Source organism: Neofelis nebulosa, chromosome 3 (assembly GCF_028018385.1).
Source record: "Neofelis nebulosa isolate mNeoNeb1 chromosome 3, mNeoNeb1.pri, whole genome shotgun sequence".
Lineage (NCBI taxonomy): Eukaryota > Metazoa > Chordata > Mammalia > Carnivora > Felidae > Neofelis > Neofelis nebulosa.
The window spans coordinates 137524681-137550290 of record NC_080784.1 but is presented as its reverse complement, the minus strand read 5'-3'; the positions used below and the strand labels follow the sequence as shown (position 1 = coordinate 137550290).

Below are 25610 nucleotides of genomic sequence, written 5' to 3'. Positions count from 1 at the left end.
TTGGTTAAGTGTTCAACTCTTGATTTCAGCTCAGGTCATGATCTCAGGGTTTTGAGATCAAGCCCTACAATAGGCTCCCTGTTGGGTGTAGAGCCTGCTTAAGATTCTCTCTCTCTCTCTCTCTCTCTCTCTCTCTCTCTCTCTCTCCCTCCCTCCCTCCCTCCCTCCCTCCCTCCCCACACCCTCCCTCTTAAGTAAATAAGTAGGGGCGCCTGGGTGACTCAGTCAGTTAAGCGTCCAACTTAGCTCAGGTCATAATCTTGTAGTTCATGAGTCTGAGCCTTGTGTTGGGCTCTTTGCTGACAGCTCAGAGCCTGGAGCCTGCTTCGGATTCTGTGTCTCCCTCTCTCTGCCCCTCTCCTGCTCATGCTCTGTCACTCTCTCTCAAAAATAAACAAACATTTAAAAAAAAAAACTTTAAAAATATGTAAATACATACATACATACATACATCTTAAAAAAAAAAAGAAAAATAGAATTGTCTGCGTTGCTTATACAAAATATATGTCCCAGCCCTATCCCGTCAGTGGACTCCCTGTTAATTCTGACATACAGCTAGATTTGAGACCCGCTGTTGTGCTGTTGTGTTTGGCAGTTTCTAACAGCTGTTCTGCCTTATGGGGGACACAGGGACACAGGTGCTGGGACAAGTGGTGGCTTTGAGAAAAGCAGAGAATATAAACGATGTTGAAGAACTCTGTCTCCTTAATGCATGCTGGCTAATTGATTTAGTGGGGGTGTTTGCTGCTATAAACCCAACTTGCAGGAAAAGTTTGATAAAAATAATTGACATTTACTTTTAGCCATGCATAATAGATATTGTTAACATTTTAATTAGTGTACAATTATGGAATTTATGTTTGTATTAAAAGAGGTCTCATGAGAATTAATAAAGATACAATAAAATGGCTGGATAGAAGTATGCAAAAAAAATAACTGGTAGGAAGTTTAATTTTTAAAGAGTCTAGTCCCTGATAGTTCTAGAATATATTCTGTAGCCAGATGTGGAATAACTGGTAACAACATGGAGCTTTGAGAGGGAGCAAAATACAAATAAGTGGAAATGTGCCAGGTTCCTGGATGGGAATACTACCATAATTGCCCTGTTTAATTCATAAGTTTAGTTGATTCTCAAGAAAGTAGCAATAGAATTGAGTAAAATTATTCTGATGTTTATGTGGTAGAATACTGATGAGATAATAATTGATAAATAGAACAATGAAAAGAGATCCAGGCTTGTCCAATGTTTTTACATCACAAAGCAGGTATAATTAGAATATTAAGTTAAATAATACTATAAGAATGTGGTATTAGTATCATTAAAGACTTATTTAGAAATACTACAAGAATAGCCATATCATTAGAAGAAAATAAAGAGCTACTCTATAAGAATATAATGCATGACAAAGTAACAAGGAAGGAAATTACATATATTTTTTAATAAATGATTTTGAGTAAACTGGTTGGAATGGTTGGATTAAATCCATTCCTAGTGTCATATTTGTACATTTGTTAACCATTCTTCAGCAATATAATGGGGCAAATGGCTGCAGAATAAGAGGGTAACTGTTGTCTGGCAATTTAAATTTATAATGAAATATTTTATGTATTTTCTCCCATGGCTGAGGATAGCTAGTTTTAAAAATTGTAGTGATATGGCTTTAAGAATACTTCAGTAATAGTTTCCTGGGTTGGTTAAAAACAATGGTGTTTTTCACTTATTAGTAATTTTGAATAACCAGTTGTTTATTGTTGAAATTAATGTAACCATAATTTATGCAATAAACTTCAGTCCTGTACTCTCTCATCCCTTTATAATTGTTAGCTTCTGCTAACATTCATTATGTGTACTTTAAAAAAGTAAAACCTTGCTGTAATACAGCAGTTTTCTTTTTCTCTCTTTCCCCTTCCTTCTTTTTGTTGTCATACAAAGATTGTAAGATCACTGATTTCCAAAACCTTTTCTTTTCTTTCTTTCTTCCTTTCATTCTCTCTGTCTCTCTCCCTCTCTCTCCCCTTCCTCCCTCCTTCCCTTCCCTTCCTTCCCTTCCTTTCCTTTCCTTTCCTTTCCTTTCCTTTCCTTTCCTTTCCTTCCCTTCCCTTCCCTTCCCTTCCCTTCCCTTCCCTTCCCTCCCTTTCCTTTCCCTCCCTTTCCTTTCCTTTCCTTTTTCCTTTCCTTTCCTTTTTCCTTTCCTTTCCTTTTTCCTTTCCTTTCCTTTCCTTTTTCCTTTCCTTTCCTTTTTCCTTTCCTTTCCTTTTTCCTTTCCTTTCCTTTTTCCTTTCCTTTCCTTTTTCCTTTCCTTTCCTTTTTCCTTTCCTTCACGGAGAGAGGCAGAGGGAAAGAGAGAATCTTAAGCAAGGCTCCATGCTCAGCACAGAGCCCAATGCTGGGCTCTGGGATCGTGACCTGAGGTGAAATCAAGAGTCAGATGCTTAACTGACTGAGCCCCTCAGGCGCCCGGAAAACCTTTTTGTTTTCTAGTGGCTTTTCAGAGTCTTTTATTGGGTCATTTATGACCATCTGACTTTTAAAATACATAGCAAAATGTGAATGCAAAGAAATTTTGGCATTCTGTCTCTGGTCTTTCTGACACATTATGATAGTTAAGAAATATGATAGATGGACAGATTTTTTTCATTCAATGTTTCATGGACTCCTGCTTTGTTATTCAGGCTGCCTACATGTTATCCAAATATCAGTACTTCGTCTGCCCAGTGGAATACCGAAGTGATGTAAACTCCTTCGTTACAGAATGTGAACCCTCAGAACTTTTCCAGCTTCAGAGTTATTCACTTCCTCCCTTTCTAAAGGCGGTGTTGAGACAGGTAAGATAAACATAGTTAAGGATCCTGCATCCCAAAGTTTAAGGTTCATTTAAAAATAGGACTAAACTTTTTCCAAGAAACCAATTTGTACAGAATTTTAAATTCAATGATACAGAAGTGGTATCACTGTCTACTTAGCATCAATAATATTTTCTATTCCCTTGTGACTTCCCTTTCTCAAACATAAAATGAATATTACTATCACAAACCAGTTGTCTCTTAGGAATTTACTTGATAGTTTGATTACTGATGGTAATTTATCTTGTATTTTTTTGAAAATATTTTTCAGTATTTCTTAGATTTCTACCAATCAAATGGTTTACAGTGAGCTTCCCTTGTAACTGGTATGAATTGACTCAATTTAAAGCATAATTAAAATTCAGCGGCTCAAATTCCCTTCATTTTTAGGGGACCTGTACTATACAGAAAGCAGCTGCTTCTAAGAAATCAGTTTACCTTCAAAAAGCACACTGTTGGCATTTAAAAGCAATACTGAACGTCTCTCACTGAAGGATGTTGACAAGCTGTCTGGTAGAACCCTGCTGATCCATGCCATCAGGACTGGTGGTTGGTTGGTTAAAGTGGGGATGAAACAGTTGGGTGTGTACTGTGTACCTGTGTGTATCTGAAATATTTTTAACTAAAATCCACAATTTTGAGGAGCAGATTAACCAGTAAATTATTTCTCTCCTTGAGTGTTCAATGCACGGATTCCAAGAATTGTTTTCAGTGTCCAAGCCATCTGTTATCTGCTGTAAAACTTTTTGACACTACTGATCTTTGCTTTGGGGTAAGGCCTTCACTTTGAGAATGGGTCCAGAGATTGGTGGTCTAAAGAATCTTTCTTAAACCACAGTATTTATGCACTGTCTACAACTTGTAGTTTCAGTTTCTTTAAAATGGAGCAAGAACCAAGCATTTACAAAATAATTAGACTGTTGAATTCTTCTCCATTTTTGTTATCTCCTCTCTGAATCTTTTATAACTGTCTTGCTGATGCTCAATTTGGTGGTCCTTTTGAAAGCAGCTTTGAGACAAAGACCAAATTTCCTTTTATTTTGTCATACAAAATTAAAGTGAAATAAAATACAGAATTAAAATATATAATTACAAAGTTCTACTGGTAAGAAACAAATTCAGAAATCAACTCAACCGATTCTTAGTAAGCCTACAGCTCAAGTGTTGTAGAAGTTTCTAGATAAACTAGAGTATCCTATCAACTGCAAGAGTTGAGTGTTACAAGTGCTGCCAGTATGCCTACGGAGGGAATGGAGAGTGCTGGCTACGTAGAGAATGGTATTGAGAGTGTGCAAAATATTTTTCTCTCCCACGATCCTGAAAGTTTGTGAAGTTAACAAAAATGTGGCAAATGGTTTGACTTAATATTTATATCATGGTTCTTAGTTTAGGTGGCATGCTCAAATACAGTTTTATTGCAGTTCAACCCTTTCCCCCTTTTTTTCTGTTTAGGAAACAGTGAGCTTGTATCCTTTCCAGATACACAGCATTGCTCTTTCAACATTTGCATCATTGATTGGCCCTTTTGGAGGCTTCTTTGCCAGTGGATTCAAAAGAGCTTTCAAAATCAAGGTATGTGTTTAGAATCTTTGTTACATTATTAGAGAATTAGAGAATGTAATATAGTTGTAATTTGGTTTTCCCTTGGTCTCTCACATTTAGCCTCTGGGCAAAAACTTTTACATTCTAGTTGTTTCGGCCTCATAGAAATGCTTCCTGGCTGATTTTGGTGTATTCTATCTCATTAAATTTTGGTCAGGTCAGGTTAATACATTTTATTTTTAAGTTTTTTTTTAAGTTTATTTATTTTGCAAGAGAGAGAGCAAGCACGAGCAGGGGAAGGGCAGAGAGAAGAGAAGAGAATCCCAAACACACAGGCCCTGCACTGTCAGCATGGAGCCCAATGTGGGATTTAAAGTCACAAACTGCGAGATCGTGACCTGAACCAAAACCAAGAGTTGGATGCTTAGCAGGCTGAGCCACCAGACGCCCCGTGTTAATACATTTTAAAATGTCATGTCCACCTCATTTATAGAATGGCATGTGTCACTTAATGTTGGGACTTCAAGTGCTCATGCAAGAATCCAGCTATGAATTGTCTGAGGTTTAGTGTTATGCCATAGTCTCCCTTAAAGACACAAGCAGGAGAGCCTTTGCATATGAGCATTCATTCTACTAGCTGTGGGCTCAGTAAACTCTTTGTGTAAATGGAGAAATCATACATGTATTAATCATATTGCAGCTACTGAACTCTGAACTCTGCCACTATAGTGCAAAAGCCCTATGGGCAATATGTCAATGAATGGTTATGACTGGGTTTTAATAAGACTTTATTTACAAAAACAGGCAGTGGGCTAGACTTGACCTGTGGGACATAGTTTGCAGATCCCTGTTCCAGATACTTAAAGTTATCCCTATGTTTTGTTTAATTTAGGTTCTCATAAAGTGACGTATGTTTGCCCTGTTATCTCAGCTGTCCTCACATGCCTTCCCTAAGAGTGGATGTTGTGTCATTAGGAGTCAGAGTGGCTACTGAAGGTGGGGTGAACAGGGCAGGCCTCTCTGGAGGAGGTAGCATGTGAGCAGGGGTCTGACAAAAGAAGAAGGATGAGTCCTGTAAAGAAATCTAAGGAAGAGTGTTCCAGAAAGTACAAAGGAAACAAGGAGCTTAGACTGAAAGGGAGCAAGAATAGTGTGGCTATGGTAGAGAGTAAGTGATCAGAATGCATAATTGATAAGGCCAGATCCCACAGGGCCCAGAAGCCAGGGAAATAAAAAAAAAAACACAAAAACTCAGTGAACACTTGCAGTGGGGAAGATACTATGTTAGGTGGAAAGCACTATGCAGAAGTGCATAAGATGTCTCTGTTCTCAAGATGCTCACCGCCTTCTAGGGGAGATAACACATGTCCACAGGGAACCACAATAACAGCCTTGCGTGAAGACTATCCTGTAAAGCCTGCAAACAGCAGAATGGAGTTGAGTTAATATGGCTGTTTTGTGCATTGGTTAGTAGGGAAGAGAAGGAAGGAGATGTGTTGGCAAGAAGTAACCAAAGAATTTTTCAATAATTGTTTTAGATAGACAAATATTGCATTTAGAATGATACTTTCTTCAGCAGTCTCTAATTCAGGGTTTCTTGTTGAATGATGATACTATTTTGCATGTCTGAAATGAAGGTATAACAACTGTTTAGATGTTTTTTGGTTGCCTGAGTAAACTAGAAGGGTGATCCATCATTTCTATATCCTCAGCACTCAGACATGTGGCTATGTCTGTACAGAGCCCATTGGAGAGATGTACTAACCATTCCCTCAGTTTGGCCATTTAATGGACTAATGTGTCCCATGTGATCTATTTTGATTTTCTTTTTACCCTAAAACTTAAAAAAAAAAAGGAATATATATTATAATAGCAAAATATTTCAGAGTAAAAACTATTAAACATGAGTTAGAACCAGTTGTAAATCTGTCAACACTAGAATAGCTCCTTAAATAACTTCTGGTTAAACAGGAAAAGAGACTAGAACAGTATTAGATTAGTAATAGATGATAGCGCTTTTTATTTAGAAAAAGCTGTATTAGCTAAAAAAAGTGCTGGATTTAATTAATATTTAATTAGTGTTACTTGTATGTTGCTAGTCAATTTGGTAATCATTCCAACATCGGTGCGTATTTGAAAGATGTGATTTTAAGTTTTTAGACATGTTACAGTAAGTTTGTATTAAGTGGAAAAATCCTGTAGTATTTTCCTGAGAGCCCATGGTCCCAAAGAGACATTTCCAGGTAGGAGTTTTATAGCAGGTGATTTTTTTTTTTTTAATGTTTATTTATTTTTGAGAGAGAGAGTGAGACAGAGCATGAGGAGGGGAGGGCCAGAGAGAGAGGGAGACACAGAATCTGAAGCAGTCTCCAGGCTCTGAGCTGTCAGCACAGAGCCTGATGTGGGGCTAGAACTCACAGACTGTGAGATCATGACCTGAGCTGAAGTCGATGCTTAACCCACTGAGCCACCCAGGCGCCCCAATAGCAGGTGATCTTTTGAAAATTTACTCATATGTTTGTTTGTTTCTGAAGGATTTTGCAAATACCATTCCTGGACATGGCGGAATAATGGACAGATTTGATTGTCAGTATTTGATGGCAACTTTTGTGCATGTGTACATCACAAGTTTTATAAGGTACTTTTCGATTTTTAAAAAATGTTTTATTAGATGATTTGAGTTCTCATTCCCATAGGCATTAGTTTGAGTTGCTTTTTCTGTCAGTGGTAATATGTAATATCAAAGGGGAATGGTGGCCCATGGAGCTGTCACATCTTACTGCCCTGAGAAGTATGGTTAAATTAAAATTATGTTACATATATTTGAACAACTTAAACAATAGTGTATGTCATGGTCTTTAATAGGACCAAGATAAGATCTAGTTAATGTGGATAATACTGGATTGAAATATTAGAAAATTTAATTTCTCATTTTCTGTGGTATTACAATGGTGTTACATTTTCTTTTCAATTAGTGAATACTAATTAAAAAGGAGGAGGACATAATAATTCATCCAGTCCCCCAGTTATTGCTTGAGTGCCTCTGATGCATTGGGGATTATTCTAGGATGTATCACAAAGAGAACAAAACAAAGTTCCTGACCTCAGAGCTTTTATTCTTACTGGGGAGTTGGAGGGAGAAGGTGGAGAATTGAAAGATAAACAACTAAACACAGCATTTTAGGTGGTTCTAAGTGTGATGGAGAAAAGTAGAGCGGGCTGAGGATGATGGTTGTGGGGGTGGAGATGTGGGTGAGTGGGAGGGTATTGCTGTTTTATAAAGGGTGGCTTATTCTTGTTAAACCTAAGGTTTTGGATCTGCCCTAAAATGCCAGCTTGGGGTGTGAAAGCAAACCACAGCAACCACACATTAACTTTATTTTCCATGGTCTCTACTAAGTGCCTGACCACAGAACACATGTATTTCCTTCATAGAGTATCTGGAGTGAAACTCATTTGTAGATCCTTAAATACACATTTTAAATATATACCCTGAGCAGTGTAGGAGTTTTTGTATTAATCTTTATTTTTCTTGAGCAGTCTTGTTAGGAGTTTACTACATTGATCTTTCAAAGAATCAAATTCTGGCTTTGTTAACTTCCTATTTCATTGATGTCCACTCACATCGTTCATTCCTTCATCTTTCTTTAGATTCAATTTGCTATTGCTTTTTGAACTTCATGAGATAAAGCTTATTGATTTTCAGTCTTCTTGCCTAATAGAGTCATCTAATACTGTAAATTCCCTCTTAAGTACTGCCTTATTCTCATAGTATATGCTATATTTGTATTTTCATTATCAGTTACAAAAATTTCCTGATTTCCACTAGGATATCTTCTTTGACATGTGCTTTATTTAGAAAGGTGTTGATTACTTTCCATGCAAATGGAGATTTCCTCATTCTCCTTCCTTTATTGACTTTTGCCTTAATTCCATTGTCGTCAGAAAACATACTCTTTATTTTTTCCTTCTTTTGGTGGAGGCTTGTTTTATGCCGCAGCATACCATCTATGCAGGGGTGTGTTCATGTGCACATGCAACAAGTGTGCGTTCCACAGTTTGGGGACATAGGGTAGTACGTGCCAGTTAGGTGAAGTTTAGCTACATCTTCTGTACTGATTTTTGGGGTTTGTTTTTTCCATCTCATCATTCTGTGAGGAAGAGAGCTTGGTCAGAATCTCCCACTGTGATTGTAAATTTACCTATTTCTGTCCTGTCAGTTTATGCTTTATGTATTTTGATGTTGTCTTAGGTATATACACATGTAGGACTGTCCTGTGTCCCTAATGAATCGCTCCTAAGGTCATTATATAACATCCATCTTTATATACTACTTGCTTAAAGCCTATTTTGTTGGATCCTAGAAGAGCTGCATCAGCCTTCATTTGGTTAGTGTTTATATAGGGTTTCTTTGTCTAGGGTTTTATTTTTAGCGTTCCTTTATCCCTATATTTAAAGTGTGTTTCTCTTCTAACAAACATATAGCTTGATTTGTTTTCTTATAACCAAGATGACAGCCTTTGTCTTTTTAATTGGAATATTTAATCCATTTATATGATTTATTTACTGATATCTTTGAGTATTAGTATTTAATGCTCAAATCCTTAGAACTCTATTTTCAGATGATAGCAGCTTTTAGGGCATTAACTCAAACTTTTTTTTTTAACCTCCTATTCTCTCCATAGAGAAGAGTCATGCTGAGCCATGTTGTCTACCATTTGAAAGCAAATATTTAGACTATTAGAAATACAGGGCAAGTGCCAGGATGCATCTAGCTGGGAGCACCTGCTGACATAATTTTGCATTTAGCTGAACTTGCTAGAATACCCTTCCTTTTCTCTGTGGGTCCCTACTCTGGGTTTGTTATGAAGTTGCTGAATCTTTTGAAGAGATGTAAGACAAGCTGTGCCCTGACTTGAGTGGACAGTGGCTGTGAGAGACATATGGCCACATTTTTGGCAAACGAGCCACGTGCATGAAGGTAACCCATGGGATGGCTGATCTACAACATCGTGCAGTTTTTTTAATCAAAGATTTTTGTTGTGTTATCCCTGCATAGCAGACATTTCTTTGCTGCTGGGTTTCCTATTTCCTATAATTCCGTTTGAACTGATAGTCCTTACATGGGTAACTAAATTTATGATTTATAGTATTTCTCAGAATTTGGTGCCATTCTCCATTATCATTTATGTCTTGCTTTTTTTCCCATTGGATTTTACTAATCTCTCTTTACAAAAAGTAAACCATACTCTCCTTCACTGATTCAAATAGACTGTAGAAATTGCAAAGAACAATACATATACATTAAATTCTGAATCAGTTCATTCTGAATTTGAGAGAATGACACTTGAGAAGATCACACAGGTATAAACAGGTTGAGTTCTAGCGTCTAAGGGGTGGGAAAGTTACAATCCCCTGACTGCAAAAGTGTCACAGCAGGGAGAGGGTAGGAGTCCTGTTTAGAACCTTTTCTGACTGAGAGTGTGAAGGGCAGGAAGAGAAGGGCTGGAGTGGGGATGCTGGAGGAGCCAACCCGAAGATTGCTGAGGTTGCTGCTTGAGGAGAGGCCCTAGGCTGCCCTTGGGATGTCCCCTGGAGAGAAGGGTGAGGGCATCACGGGCCGCCTTGGTGTTGCTTCAGTTCCAGCCAGGCTTATCTCGTCACCACAGGGACTGCTGGGGGTGGGGGTGAGGGGGGCAGGCTGTCTGCCTCCTTTTTTCAACTAGAAAAGACTCACTTTTGTTTCTTATATTGGGGCTCACCTAAGACTTTCTTTGGAACAAAGGCTGTGGCGTCTACTGCAAATCCTGGGTTGGGGCTTTTGTGCTGGACCAGCACCTTTGTGCCCTGTCTCTTGAACATTCATAATTCCCCAGGGGCATTTCTTGAAGTTTCTTTGAAGCTAAATTTAAAAAAAAATTTTTTTAATGTTTATTTTTGATAAACAGTGAACAGAGTGTGAGTGGGGGTGGGGCAGAGAGAAGGAGACGCAGAATCTGAAGCAGGCTCCAGGCTCTGAGCTGTCAGCACAGAGCCTGATGGGACTCGAACTCATGAACCGTGAGATCATGACCTGAGCTGAGGTCTGACCCTTAACCAGTTTAGCCACCCAGGCGCCCCTGAGGCTGAAAAATGTAAAGTATATTTTCATGTCCTCTTGTGGCTTATCTTCATCCACCAGGAATTTTGATAGTTTTTGTGTCTTGTCCAGTCTCAGGACTTGTTAGCTATTCTCACCTTGCAGTCAGGTTGCCTTTTTGAGAAGTTTTGTAGAACTTAGATTTGCATCCCCTAAACTGCCTAGTGTCGTTCCTGGGTTTTGTGTTGGTGCGTTCTTCCCAAATCTAGACTGTATGCCTCTCAGTGCAGAATGTTTCTGGGTTTTTTTTCCTCCCTTTGCCACTAACATTGGGCACGAAAGTGAGCTTGGTCAAGTAAAGATTGTCACTCTGTGCTTAAGTGCATGATTTATTTTCAGTTGGGGGTATATGCCTCCTTGAGCTCTCTTAAAATAGCCTGAACTTGGTGTTCTCCGCTTTGTCCTCAGGGGTCCAAATCCCAGCAAAGTGCTACAGCAGCTGTTGGTGCTTCAGCCAGAACAGCAGTTAAATATTTACAAAACCCTCAAGACTCATCTAATTGAGAAAGGAATCCTGCAGCCCACCTTGAAGTTATAGCTGGGTCCGGAATGGGAAGGACTGACAATAAGGAATTCTACAGAAAAGCACTGACAGATGAAATTTTGTAATTGTACAGAAAACTGGTTGAAAATGCAATGGATTGAAGTTTTAAAGACATGAATGTTTCTTCTCTAAAATTACTGTGAATATTTAACCAACACTTGAGCTAAGTTATGAAATGAGTAACAAATGATCAGCAAAAGATCCTGTACTTTTTTCTAAAGAGTATTTTCTGATGTAAACTTCCTTCTCCTGACTTGCCTAGATTTCATAATGTAGAAGACTTTGTGTTTTAAAGAGTCAGACAGAAAAAGAGTAAAAATTGAGGATGTCTTAAGATTGCATCTGGCATTGTGCCCTTTGCACAAATATTTACTTTTGTACTTGGAGTTGCTCTTAATTTTAACAAAATGTTTTATGTAAGGCACAACAGGAAGTTAGTTCTCCTGTACTTCCTCCTCTTAGTCTGAAGTTGCTTCTGAAGGGCTAAGTTGGATCCAAAAAAAAAAAAAGCTTGTCTGCTTTTCAAAGAAGTAATCATTTGCCAGGGAAAAACATTCCACTTTTCGGTAGGTTCAAAAAGAGCAGACCTCAAACTCTACTCCTGATAAAATTGTTTGGAAAAACATGACCTTGCAAAAAATTTTCAAGAAAAACAAAGAATTGTGCTATGAAGAACATCATGTACGCATCCTCCACAGATGACAGGACCTCAGGAGGCAGCATAAGACAGCGATGCGTGACACAGGCCACCTCTTGGTCGAATTCTCTGCTTTTCCTCATTTCCCTCTAAACTGATTTCCATCAGTTTTGCAGCCTCAAGCACATACAATCGATACAGAGGGTGGCAAGTAGGGGTGGAGGCTGAAGCACAGAGGGGGTGCAAGAGTAGCCCTTCCCCAGATTAGGGCCTGCCCACTTGTGTCCTGGGTGCCTCCCTGCTGGTGCCTGTGAACCCCCCTGGACACTCACCCGGGAAGAAGAAATCTGCCTGGAGACCCAATCCCCGACGAACTCCGTGGGTACAGCCAATCTTTGTTCCATTCCTCTTTCACATCATGTCATCAAATCCGAGGACAACAGCTCGTTATTTTTTTCTTCCAAGAATGAAAATCAAGCAGAAGTGATTCTCATCTTCAGAACAGAAAGCACATGAATGCCAAACCTTTCCTTTGTTGGACTGGACACTGTAACCGGATAAGAAATGTGTTGTCATCAGTGAATGTAAATAAGCTGCTGTTGCTGTGTGCTCTCTATATCCATATTTATTGTATTGAACAGTTGGCATTAAACCTTCAGAAGTTGCCTAGTGCTCCTTGGCTAACTGTTCAAAGAGGAGAAATAGATATATTTTCAAGAATGTTTTGCTAATGAAAAGAGTACTATTTTTGTTTAAATCCGAAATAAATTTCAATTATTTTATATTTCCGTTCTACTACTCTGAGATAAAAGATAACATATCTGCTTGGGATCCATGGATATAAATCTATAGCAGCTTCATCCCATGCACCACACGATTATAGTAGATAGAATTAAACTCCATACCAAGAGTCCTGTTTTTTGGTTTGGTGTGCGTGTGGCCAGTTCATCTGCCCCGGAGGTGCTCAGTCAGTGTCATTTCACTCTATCCTGTAAGAACCTAGCACTGGCACTGGGAATGTTATTACAGGAGGGAATTTTTCCTTTCAAAGGCTACCTACAAGTTCATGTTTAGCATCTCTCATTTGTATTTGCCTAATTAAAAGCTCCAGATGTTGATCCTAAAAGAATTTAGAGTAACAAAGTTTAAAAAATAAAATGAAAAAATTTGTAACAGGAACTTTGAAAACTTGGTGATTGCCCAATTAAGAACTGCTTGGAGGCACACAGTTCCTTCTGCATTTTTTTTTTTTTAAAGTGATGGGTGAGGCGCTGCGATACAGAATTATAAGAGCATTACTGAATACACGTATTATAAAATCAATATTATAAACAAAATACTATTAACAATAAAATATTAAGCTAGAAATATTTGGGGTCACAGTAATAGCTTCCCTCAAATATGGTTTTAGAGGTGGGTGAACATTATTCTATGTGTAAAAAAGTAAATTCTTTAACAGAGCTCTAAAGATTGACCTTTTTAGTGTACTTTTGTAGCATGTATATTAAAATAGAATATATTTTAGCAAAAGATTGCCATAAAACCCTGACTTCGATAATTTTTATACTTGCACCATGAAGAGGGCTTAAATTCCAGTGTAGGAATGTGGTGGCAGAAAAAGACGACTAGGGACTTCCTTCACAGTAATGGCTAATTGTTCCAAATCTGCTATCTTTGGAGGTACTCTAATTGTATTAATTGCTTGACTTTTTAACCTGTGGGATGCAAATATTTCCTCAGTGCTTTTCCCGTAGTGGTGGTGCATATACATTTACTGTCTGTGAATAAAAAGACCATACCCATATCCCACCCCCACCCCCCTTCCTTGGTACTTTGGTTTGAACAAAGTATCACTTTGTTCAGTGAAAAAAAAAAAGTAGAAACTGGACATATACTGTATATGGGTGGGAGATAGCTTATGATTTGTGTCAATGAGTTCTCTGAATCTTTTACTGAAACTGAGATAGGAAAATAAAATTGAAACAAATCACATTTTAACTTTGTTGTGCCATTTTCTCATCAGAGAAGAATCATTCATTCAGCTGGTGTTTACAAAGTGACAGCTGATGTGTAAGCATCGTGTACTGGGTATATTCCATCACCAACAGTGACATCTTCAGGGCTGGGATATGTGGTTCTGTGATGGTGGAACGTGTGTTTGTTGAGAAATGATGTCCTCAATAGAGGACTGAATTTTTATGATATTTTCCACAGCTTGTAATCACACATTTACTTTTGTGAACCTCTGATCCGGCTTTAAGCTATATGGACGCTGAATAGCGTCAGTTTTGTTTTTTTTTTTTAATTTTTTTTTTTTTACGTTTATTTTTGAGGCAGAGAGAGAGACAGAGCATGAATGGGGGAGGGTCAGAGAGAGAAGGAGACACAGAATCTGAAACAGGCTCCAGGCTCTGAGCTGTCAGCACAGAGCCCGATGCGGGGCTAGAACTCACGGACTGCGAGATCATGACCTGAGCCGAAGTCGGACGCCCAACCGACTGAGCCACCCAGGCGCCCCAATAGCGTCAGTTTTGATCAACCATTGTGTTCCCGGTGTTTGGCTCCCATGCCAGCACTCTCGAGGCCCTCAAGCTTCTGAACAATGATTGAGTGTGGAGTCTTAAGACCCAAATGTGTCCATTCCTACTGATGGTTCTTGGATAGCCCCTCCTCACCTGCCCCAGTTCTCATTTTGCGTAACTCTAAGATGGATGTCATTTTTCCTAGTTCCTAGGGTTAAGTAAAAACTCATGAATGTACCATGATTTTGTCCAGCATAGAGGAGCTGATTAGTAATCCTTAGTTTCTTTTCTTCCTATCTGCTCATCTGTTGCCCATATCCAGTGCAAAGTGAGTTTGGTAGAACTGACCAAAAAGGTAACCACATTTGGCCACTTACAATTTAGGTGGTATTAACATGAAGAGTCCCTTGAATGGTAGACAGCCCATCTAATTCAGCAAACCTAGAATGTTTCCCAGACATCCAGCCCCAAGAACAAGAACTGTAGTTCTCTGCCTAGTGACAAAAGTAGGTAAATACTATATGAGGTGGATGTTGATTGGGGCAATAACAAATGTGTAAACCAGAGTGGGGAAATGGGAGACCACCATTCTGGCCTCCACAGAGGATCTGTCTGCCCTATAGACCATCCACAGCCAGTTCTTGCCACCTGTTCCAGAAACTTTACAAACTTTAAAAGTCAGGCCTTAAGGAGGGGCTCCATTTGGGATGCTGTGTGTTGTGTCCGCAAAAGGTCTAGACAATTGAGCCAAAATCAGATACCTGTCCTGCCTTAATCCCATTGTCTTCCTTTTCCTGTGGAAAAGGGGAGAACATTCTTGAATCATTAGATAACATAGAGACTCAGCATTGATGAATGGAATGTTAGATAATGGTAAAGTGAGTTTCTAAAAGGAGCTGAGAAAATACAGCTTGGTTCTCTGTGTACAAAGGACATGTGGTTGTAAAGCAAAAGCCTTGTTCAGATAGAGAAAATTATTGAGGGATGGTCCACCCAACGGTGTCCTCTTAGAGAATGAAATCTCAAACTGCGTTCTGTCAAACTTACAGCACAACAGTACGGTTTGGGGGCATAAGCTCTTACCCTTCTTTCCACTGGGCATCCTGCTTGAGTCTGATGGGTCCAGGTGGCTTTCTAATAAAACCTGTGCAGTGTCAAACTTCAGACAGGACCTAAAAGAGCGATAAGTTTGGAGAACGTCTTTGAGTACTCTAAGTATATTTTTGATCAGTTTTAATCTCAAAAAACTTGTGAAGAAAAGGAACCCAAAGGCTTCAGCTAGTATAGGTAAGACACACAACTGAATTGCCAGCAATTCCATTTGCTTTTGCTTTTTCAACAGCTTTATCAAGATATAGTTTATGTACCATAGCATTGTACAATCATCACCACATCCAGTTTGAGATGATTTCCATCACTCCACAAAGTTCCCTGGTGCCCATTTGCCGCTAATCCCCACTCCAACCCCCAGTCTTAGGCAACCACTACTCTGCTTTTTGTGTCTATAAATTTGCCTTTTCTGGACATGTCATCCACATGGAATCATACAGTAGGTAGTGTTTTGCATCTGGCATATTATTCTTGTATGTATCAGTACTTCATTCCTTTTTAGGAATACAGTATTTTGCTGACCTACTTACTAGTGGCATTTGGGTTAGCTCCAATTTTTGGTTATGAAAAATGTTGCTATGAATCTTTGTGGACATGTCTTTGTGTGGTTATGTCTTCATTTCTCTCAGATTTCTAAAGGTGGAATTGCAGGGTCATATGATGTTCGTGTTTAACTTTTAAAGAAATGCCCAAGCCATCTAAAGTGGCTGTACCCTCTTACAGTCCTGCATGCAGCATACGAGGGTTCCAATTTCTCTACAACCCCACCAAAACGGCACCGGCTGTCTTTTTAATGGTAGCCATTCTCACTGGGATATAGAGGTGTCTCACGGTGACTTCAGCTGCATTTCCCAAATGGCTAATGGTGCTGAGCATCTTTACATGCGTTTATTTGCCACTTGTAGATCTTCCCTGATGAAATGTCCGTTCATATCTTTGCCCATTTTTACATGGGATCGTTTTTCTTCTTTTTGAGTTGTAAGAGATCAGTATATGTCCTGGATAGCAAACCCCTTCTCAAATTCATGACTTGCAATTATTCTCTCCCAGGCTGTGGTTTGTCTTTTTGGTTCTTTTTTCATTCTTAAGACTTTTTTAAAAAAGCAGTTTAAAGTAAAGTTGAGGGGAAGTTACAGATATTTCCCATTAACCCTTAGCTCCACTCCCCGCCCCCCACATTCCAGCTATCACCAGATTCATGGCGTTCCTATTATTTACATCCCAACCAGAGTGGTGCATTTGTTACAACTGATTAAACTTGGACTGACAGATCATAGTCACCCAAGTACACAGTTTACACCAGGGTTCATTTTGGGTGGTGTACATTCTTTGGACTTGGAAAAATGTATGATGATATATACCCACCATTATGGTATTATACAGAGTATTTTCACTGCCCTAAAAATCCTGTGGTTCTCGTTCATTCCTCCCCACACCCCTAATCCCCAATCTTTTCAGGAATCATAGTTTTGCCTTTCCCAGAATGTCCTCTAGCTGGAATACAGTTGGAATCGTACAGTATGTAGCCTTTTCAGATGGGCTTCTTTCACTTAGTAATATGCATTTAAGCTTCCTCCTTTTCATGGTTTCATAGCTCCTTTATCAGTGCTGAATGATAGCCCATTGTCTGGATATACCACAGTTTGTCCATTCACCTACTGAAGGACTTCTTGGTTGCTTCCAAGTTTTGGCAGTTATGAATAAAGCTGCTGTAAACATCAGTGTGCTGTAACGTCAGGTTTTTGGGTGAACATAATTTTTCACCCCCCTTGGGTAAAGTTTACCAAGAATTATAGTTGGTGGATCACATGGTAAGAGTATGTTCAGTTTTGTAAGAAACTACTAAGCCGTCTTCCAAAGTGGTTGCACCATTTTGCATTCTTACCAGCAGCAAATAAGAATTCCCATGGTTTCACCTCCATGCCAGCATTTGGTTTTGTTGATATTCTAGAGTTTAGGCATTCTAATAGGCATGGAAGTGTTTTGTTTTAAATTTTCCTAATGATGTAGGATGCGGAGCATCTTTTTTTTTTTTTTAACAAGAAGTTTATTTAAACAACAAGACATTTGACTTGAAGGGAAAACGACTTAGGATACGTTTCTTTTAAATTTATCCCTATTTAAAGACAGACTGCCCTCCATGTAACAGCTATGTACAAAAACAGTTATAAAACTGACCTTGGTTTTACAATGGGAAATAAGAAACATTAAGTTCTCCAATCGAGCAAAGTGAGCATTTCTCTGTTGTTCTTTATTGGTTAAACAGTGAGAGCAAAATAACTTAGTGGAACATAAAGGTACGATCTGAATGAGCATGCCACTAACGGACAAAAGAAGTATTTCCATAGAATCTGTATTTTTCCCCATCCCATTTCCATCTAATATTGATGGAACATATCACTGGCCATTTAGTTAAAAAATGCAATATGCTTATGCACATATAGTTACTTTATGTACAATAAAGGAATGGAGAAGGGGAAAATGAAAGAATAGAGAAAATTATCCTGTAGTAGTCAGAATGTGGTTAGAACCAAACTGTGGTTTTCTAACTGAGAATGTCTTCTTGGTTTGGAGGAACAGAGTTCTGGAGTGAAATAGCAGGTTCACTTTTTGGTAGACATGGCTTTTCTGCCACTGGGACACATCATTTGTATCTTCATCCTTCATCCTCAACTGTGCGGGTGTGTCTTTCACTGATTGGCTGCCCATCCAATCAGAATCTGATCTGCCTCATCAACAAACCCTTTTAAAGTAGCACCAGCCCAACTTGCTTCAGAAACCCACAGTTTTCTCATTCCGTATGATAAAAGAGCATACAGCTATTTTCATCTGCTGAAATCTGAAAGATGAAGAATCCATGGGCTTCTTGTTAGCCATGGTGAGTGCGGGAGTCTTCTCAGCTACTGCTTCACCAAGGAGGTCCCAGGTCTGCACGCGGTGACCACACAAGCAGCAGGACCCGTGGCAGAACAGCATCTTTTCATATGCTTGTCGTCTGTACATCTTCTCTGGTGAGATGCCCATTAAGGTATTTGATCCATTTTTCTTCTAATGGGATTATTTCCTTACTGTTAAGAATTCTTACATATTGGGGCGCCTGGGTGGCTCAGTCGGTTAAGCATCCGACTTTGGCTCAGGTCATGATCTCACGGTCCGTGAGTTCGAGCCCCGCGTCGGGCTCTGTGCTGGCAGCTCGGAGCCTGGAGCCTGTTTCAGATTCTGTGTCTCCCTCTCTCTCTGCCCCTCCCCTGTTCATGCTCTGTCTCTTTCTGTCTCAAAAATAAACATTAAAAAAAAAATTAAAAAAAAAAAAGAGTTCTTACGTATTTTGGACGACAGTCCTTTATCACTTGTGTCTTTTGCAAATATTTTCCACCAATCTGTGGCTTATCTTCTCATTTTCTTGACATTATCTTTTGCAGGACAGAAAATTTAAATTTAATTAAGTCCAGCTAATCAATTCCTTCTTTCATGTTGTAACTTCTTCTTTGATGTTGTAACTATGATGTGGTTACCATGTGGTAAGTGGCTATTCTGTAGCTGCTATGATGTAGTAACTATGATGTCACAACAACTTAGATGTTATCTTCTAGGTTTTCTGTTATATTCTAGATTTATAGTTTTGCATTTTACATTTAGGTTTACGAGGCATTGAGGTAATTTTTGTAAAAGGTGTCACATCTGTGTCTACCTTTTCTTTTTTTCTTTACATGTGGATGTCTGGTTGTTCCAGCACCTTCTTAAAGTTTATTTTGAGAGAAACAGGGACAGTGCAAGTGGGGGAGGAGCAGAGAGAGAGAGAGGGAGAGAGAATCCCAAGCAGACTCTGCACTGTCAGCACAGAGCCTGACACAGGGCTCGAACTCACAAAACTGTGAGATCACGTCCTGAGCCGAAACCAAGAGTTAGATGCTTAACCGACTGACCCATCCAGGTACTCTTCCAGCACCCTTTTTATCTTTGCTCCATTGTATAACTTCTGCTCCTTTGTCAAAATCAATTGACTATATTTATGTGCTTCTACCTCTGCACTCCGTGTTCTGTTCCATTGATCTGTAGGCTTATTCTTTTGCCAATACCACACTGTCTTGATTATTGTAGCTAAGTCTTATTTACAGCTTACTATATGTAAGCTTGTGACTTATCACTTACCTTAAGTAAGTCTTCAGACTGGGTAGTGTTAATCTTCCAACTTTGTTCTCCTACAATATTGTGTTGGCTATTCTGGGTCTTTTGCCTCTCCATATAAACTCTAGAATCAGTTTATTGATATACACAAACAATCTGTTGGGATTTTAATTAGGATTGCATTGAATCTATAGATCAAATTGGGAAGAACTGATTATTCTGACAATATTGACTCTTCCTATCCACGAACATGGAATATCTCTACATTTATTTAGTTCCTTGATTTTATGTCTCAGAATTTTATACCTTTCCTCATAGAGATCTTGTATATATATTGTTAGATTTATATGTAAGTATTTCATTTTCGGGGATGCTAATGTAAATAAAATTGTGGTTTTAAGTTCCACTCATTCATTGCTGGTATATATGAAAATGATTGGCTTGTGTATACTATCCTTATATCCTGCAACATTTCTATACTTATTAGTTTCAGGAGGTTTTTTGGTTGTTTTTTTTTTTTTTTTTTTACTTTCTACATACAATTAATTATGTCATCTGCTAACAAAGACAGTTTCATGCCTTTCTTCTCAAACTGTATATTTTTATTTCTTTTTGTTTTATTGCATGAGCTGGAACTTCTAGTATGATTTTGAAAAGGAGTGGTAAGTGGGGGGGACATCCTTGCCTTGCAACTGATCTTAGTGGTAAACCTCTGAGTTTCTCACCATTGGGTATGATGTTAATTGTAGGTTTTGGGTTTTTTTTTTTAAGTTTTTAAAAATTTTTATGTATTTATTTTGAGAGATGGAGAGAGAGAATCCCAAGCAGACTTTGTGCTGCAAGCATGGAGCCTGATATGGGACTTGATCTCACAAATGATGAGTCATGACGTGAGCCAAAATTAAGAGCTGGATGCTTAATTGAGCCATCTAGGTGCCCCAATAGGTTTTTTATAGATTGTCTTTACCAAGTTGATGGTGTTCTCCTCTATTCCTATTTATTGGTAGATTTTATCATGAATGAGTGTCAGATTTTGTCAAGTTGTATTTTTGCATCTACTGATATTATTTAAGAATTTTGTTGCCTTTGTCTTATTTTAAAGCAGGCTTCACACCTAGAGTGGAGCCTAATGTGGGACTTGAACTCATGACACTGAGATCAAGACCTGAGCTGAGATCAAGAGTCAGATGGTTGGGGCACCTGGGTGGCTCAGTCAGTTGAGTATCCTACTCCTGATTTCGACTCAGGTCATGATCCCAGGGTCATGGGATCGAGCCCCATGTAAGGGTTCATGCTGAGGATGGAACCTGCTTAAGATTCTCTCTCTCTCTCTGCCCCTAACCCCTGCTTGCACATTCTCTAATAGTAAAAAAAGGCCAGACACTTAACTGACTGAGCCACCCAGGCACCCCCCTTTTTTAGCTGGTTGATGTGATGGCTTATATTAATTGATTTTCAAATTGGAACCAGGCTAATGCTGCATACTTGGAATAAGTCCCACTTAGTTATGGTGCATAATTCTTTTTATACATTGTTGGATTTGATTTGCTAATATGTTTTTTGAGAATTTTAGCATCTGTATTCATGACAGATAATGGTCTGTAGTTTTCTTGTAATGTTTTTGTCTGGATTTGGCATTAGGGGAATGCTGGCCTCATAGAATGAGTAGGAAGTATCTGCATCTGATCTCCAAAAAAGATTGTAGAGAACTGATAGGATTTATTTCTTAAATGTTTTGTAGAATTCACCAGTGAATCCATGTAAACCTGGTGCTTTCTGTTTTGGAAGGTTATCAATTATTAATTCAATTTCTTTAATAGTCAAAGTTTCGCAATTTGCTTTGGCAAATTATATCTTTCATGGAATCGGTCCATTTCATCTAGGTTATCAGATTTGTGGACAAGAGTTTTTCATAGTTTTCCTTTATTATTCATTTCCATGGGATCTGTAGTGATGTTCTTTCTTTTCCAATATTAGTAATCTCCCTCTTTTTCTCTCTGTGAGTAGCCTGACTTATACTGATTTTATTGATGTTTTCAAAGAATCAGCTTTTGGTTTCATTGATTTTCTGTGATGATCTGTATAAAATCTGTATTGATTTTTTTAATTATACTGATTTCTGATCTAAATCTTATTATTTCTTTTGTTCTTCTGCTTATGTGGGATTTAACTTGCTCTTCTTTTTCTATTTCCTAAGGTAGACCCTTAATCGAAATTTGGTATTTTTTTCTAATATATACATTCAATGATATAAATTTCCTTCTAAGCACTGCTTTCAATGCATCTCACAAATTTTGATAAGTTGTGTTTTCATTTTCAGTTAGCTCAAAATATTTTTAGATTTCTCTTGACATTTCTTCTTTGGCTGATATGTTTTTGAGAAGTGTGGTGTTTAATCTCCATGTATTTTGGGATTTTCTTGTTATTGATTTATAGTATAATTCCTTAGTGGCCAGAGAGCATTGCATGATTTCTGGTCTCTTAAAATCGTTAAGATGTATTTTATGACCCAGGGTATGGTTTGTTTTGGTGAATGTTCCATGTGAGCCTGAGAAGCATGTGTGTTCTGCTGTTGTTGGGTGAAACAGTCTATAGATGTCAATTATATCCAGCTGACTGATGGGGTTGAGTTCAACCTTAACCTTACTGATTTTCTGCCTGCTAAATCTGTCCATTTCTGATAGTGGCAAGTCGAAGTTTTCTACTATCATAGGACTTCAAGGAGAAATAGATGAATGCACTTAGTTTTTGCCTCACATAGTTTGACACTCAGTTGTTAAGTGCATGGCTTGACTGTCCTAACGGTATGTTTTGAAGTTTGATGCCTTTTAATTTTGATGCTATTCAATTAGTTTTGTCTGCTGAGAATCCTGTGAGCAGTGTCAAGTTCAGCCAGGAAGATGTGGATCACCCAGACCTTCTCCACGTCTCTGGGTACATGTGCATAGTCTCATCCAAGAATGTGCTTGGTTCAACCACACAATTCCAGGCTTATGGGGCCATTAGCTCACCCCACTCACTCTTTGCTGAGATTGTCACTTCCACTGACAACTTTACTGCGCTCAGGATTCATCCACTGTTTCAAATCTAGTGAGTCCTCTTTGACAGCTGGGATCCTCATAGTTCTGTCCTGCCAAACCTGCTGCTCTGACCAAACCTCCAGGTCAACTAAGCTGGCAGGGGAATGGGAGTAGCCTGAGGAAAGAACTGCATAAACTCCCACTGTGCAGCAGTTTTTCAAGCGCATAAGTGCCACTCATATTGTTGTATATCTTTCTTTGATTTCCAGAGCAGTGGAATAATCAATTTTTGTCCAGCTTTATAGATCCTTTCTGGGGAGAAGCTATGCCAGTCTCTCCCTTAGCCATAGCTGAAAATTCTATTTTGTAGAAGGAAGAGAAGAGATAGGTCTTGATCCAAATATAACATCCTCAGCTGAGAATCAGTGGCCAAGTGTACATACACATTCATATTAAAAATATACAAATGGGGGGTGCCTGGGTGGCGCAGTTGGTTAAGCGGCCGACTTCAGCCAGGTCACGATCTCGCGGTCCGTGAGTTCGAGCCCCGCGTCGGGCTCTGTGCTGACAGCTCGGAGCCTGGAGCCTGTTTCCGATTCTGTGTCTCCCTCTCTCTCTGCCCCTCCCCCGTTCATGCTCTGTCTCTCTCTGTCCCAAAAATAAATAAAAAACGTTGAAAAAAAAATTAAAAAAAAAAAATAAAAAATAAATAAATAAAAATATACAAATGGGGCACCTTAGTGGCTCAGTCAGTTAAGCGTCCGACTTCGGCTCAGGTCATGATCTCACGGTCTGTGAGTTCGAGCCCTGCACTGGGCTCCATGATAACAGCTCAGAACCTGGAGCCTGCTTTGGATTCTGTGTCTCCTTCTCTCTCTGCCCCTTCCCTGCTTGTATGCTTTCTCTCTCTCTCTCAAAAAATAAACATTAACAAAAATTAAATAAAAATAGGGGCACCTGGGTGGCTCAGTTGGTTAAGTGTCCAACTCTTGATTTTGGCTCAGGTTATGATCTCATGGTTTGTGAGATCGAGCTCCCCGTCGGGCTCTGTGCTGACAGCGTGAAGCCTGTTTGGGATTCTCTCTTTCTCTCTGCTCCTCCCCTACTCATGCAGGTGTGCTTTCTCATTCTCTGAAAATAAACTTTAGAAAAAAATAATAAAACCAGTGCCAAAAGAACTTCATATAAGTTCTAAATGAGAGCCTTCAGATATACCATCTGCCCTCCAAAGAATGTGCAGGTTACCTGGGGAGACACTGTGGAAGGTGCTGAGATTGTGGTCTACACGAGAGAGGCCCCTCACCTGGCTGGAGCTGGGGAGGGAATGAGGAGGAGAGGTGGCAGGAAAACCCAAGCAGGAGCTGAGACTAGTGCATTCACAGGCTGCTAGTGCAGGCTGTCACTGCCACCTACTTTCTAACCAGATACCTTCTTGGAAGGTATACTAGAAGGTGGTCTGTCTCTAAATCAAAGAGACATTCTAATGAGGGCCTACATGTGACAAGAAGGGGGAGTGCAGGTCGGTTGCTGCTCCCTGAGAGTAAAAACCGATTGGGTACACTGCTGGCGGGAATGTAAAATGGTGAAGCGTTTTGGAAAAAGTTTGGCAGTTCCTCCAGATGTTACGCATAGAGGTGGCATATGATCCAGCAATTCCAAAAGACATCAAATGCCCGTCTACACAAAAACACTAATGTTTATAGCAGTGCTATTCACAAATAGTGAAAAAGTGGAAACAACCCAATGCCCATCAAGTGGTAAGTGGATAGATTATAAAATACCCATGCAATGAGCTAAACTACTTGGCAATAAAAAGGAACAAAGTTCTGATACATGCTACAATACGGATGAATCTCAAACATATGTTAAATGAAGTAAGACAGTCACGGAAAACCACATATTGTATGACTGCATTATACACAATGTCCAGAATAGGCAAATCTGTAGACAGGAAGTAGATTCCTGGTGGCTGGAGCCCGGGACAGGGAAGGTGGGAAGTGACTGCTAATGGTATGAGGTTTCTTTTTGGATGATAAAATCAGATTGTGGTGATAGTTGCACAACTCTGTAAACATAATGAAACCCATTGAGTTGTACACTTTATTTTTTTAGATTTTATTTTTAAGTAATCTCTTTACCCAACATAGGTCTCAAACCCCAAGCCCCGAGATTGAGTTGCATGCTCCACCGACACAGCCAGCCAGGAGCCCCAAGTTGTACACTTTAAATGGATGAATTTTATACTATGTTAATTATAGCTCAATAAAATGGTTTAAAAATCTGATTTTAGGAGCCTGAGTGGCTCAGTTGGTTAAGCGTCCGACTTTGGCTCAGGTCATGATCTCACTGCTCACAAGGTCAAACCCTGCATTGGGCTCTGTACCGACAGCTTAGAGCCTGGAGCCTGCTTCGGATTCTGTCTCCCTCTCTCTGCCCCTCCCCTGCTCACACAGTCTCTCTCTCAAATATAAAAAATAAATAAATAAAAAACATTAGAAAATAATGAAAAAAATTAAAAATCTGATTTAGGAATCTGTAATGATGGGATCTGCAGGGGAGCTAATTCTGGGCCTTGGGAGGGTCAGGGAAGGACTGCCAGCTCATTCCATAATGAGACCCCCTCACAGGTTGTGCCACCTCCATGAATTGTCTGATGGGCAGCTCTGAGGGGTGGGGCAGTGCTGGAATATTTAAACCTCCCCAGTTAGGCGAGACTAGAAGAAAGAGGGCAGGCTCTCTTCTCGAGTGTTGCTGCAGAGATCCTAAGGCTTCTACCATGGGCTGGTGGGCAGCTGGCTCTCCCTGTGGGGAAAGGGTGCTTTGGTCAAAGGTGTCCTCAAGAGTTAAGGAACTTGGAATGTTTAAGGTCAAACCCCAGTGAAAGTTTGAAACATAAGTGTTCAGGCACGTGGTGAATTCAACACACGAAAAATTGAAGACTTGGACAAAAGCAGATTCTGTTAAGGCTGAATACCCACAACATTATGCTAAGTGCAATAAGCCAGTCACAGAAAGACAGACACTGTCTGATTCTCCTCACATGGGGTCTCCAAAGTATTCAAACTCATGGATAAGTAGAGAGTAGAAGGGTGTCTGCCAGGGGCTGGGGTGAAGGTAAGAGGGA

General features: G+C 39.4%; 1 protein-coding gene and 1 long non-coding RNA gene across 2 annotated transcripts in view; one reads left to right on the top strand and one right to left on the bottom strand.

Annotated features, from left to right (window-relative positions):
* The window catches only part of CDS1 (CDP-diacylglycerol synthase 1), a 71016-nt gene extending 57318 nt beyond the window's left edge, over positions 1 to 13698 (top strand). Inside the window, exons 10-13 of the mRNA XM_058722009.1 lie at positions 2674 to 2826; positions 4297 to 4416; positions 6921 to 7024; positions 10934 to 13698. Of these exons, the coding sequence (XP_058577992.1) occupies positions 2674 to 2826; positions 4297 to 4416; positions 6921 to 7024; positions 10934 to 11063 (507 nt within the window). The 3' untranslated portion in view covers positions 11064 to 13698. The remainder of the gene's footprint in view (positions 1 to 2673; positions 2827 to 4296; positions 4417 to 6920; positions 7025 to 10933) is intronic.
* On the bottom strand, positions 12116 to 22971 carry LOC131507363 (uncharacterized). Its single transcript, XR_009259465.1, has 3 exons — positions 18662 to 22971; positions 15312 to 15400; positions 12116 to 12253 (listed from the first exon to the last, which is right to left on the bottom strand). It is a non-coding gene; the product is annotated as an uncharacterized LOC131507363 (long non-coding RNA).
* Between the last annotated feature and the right edge of the window lie 2639 nt (positions 22972 to 25610).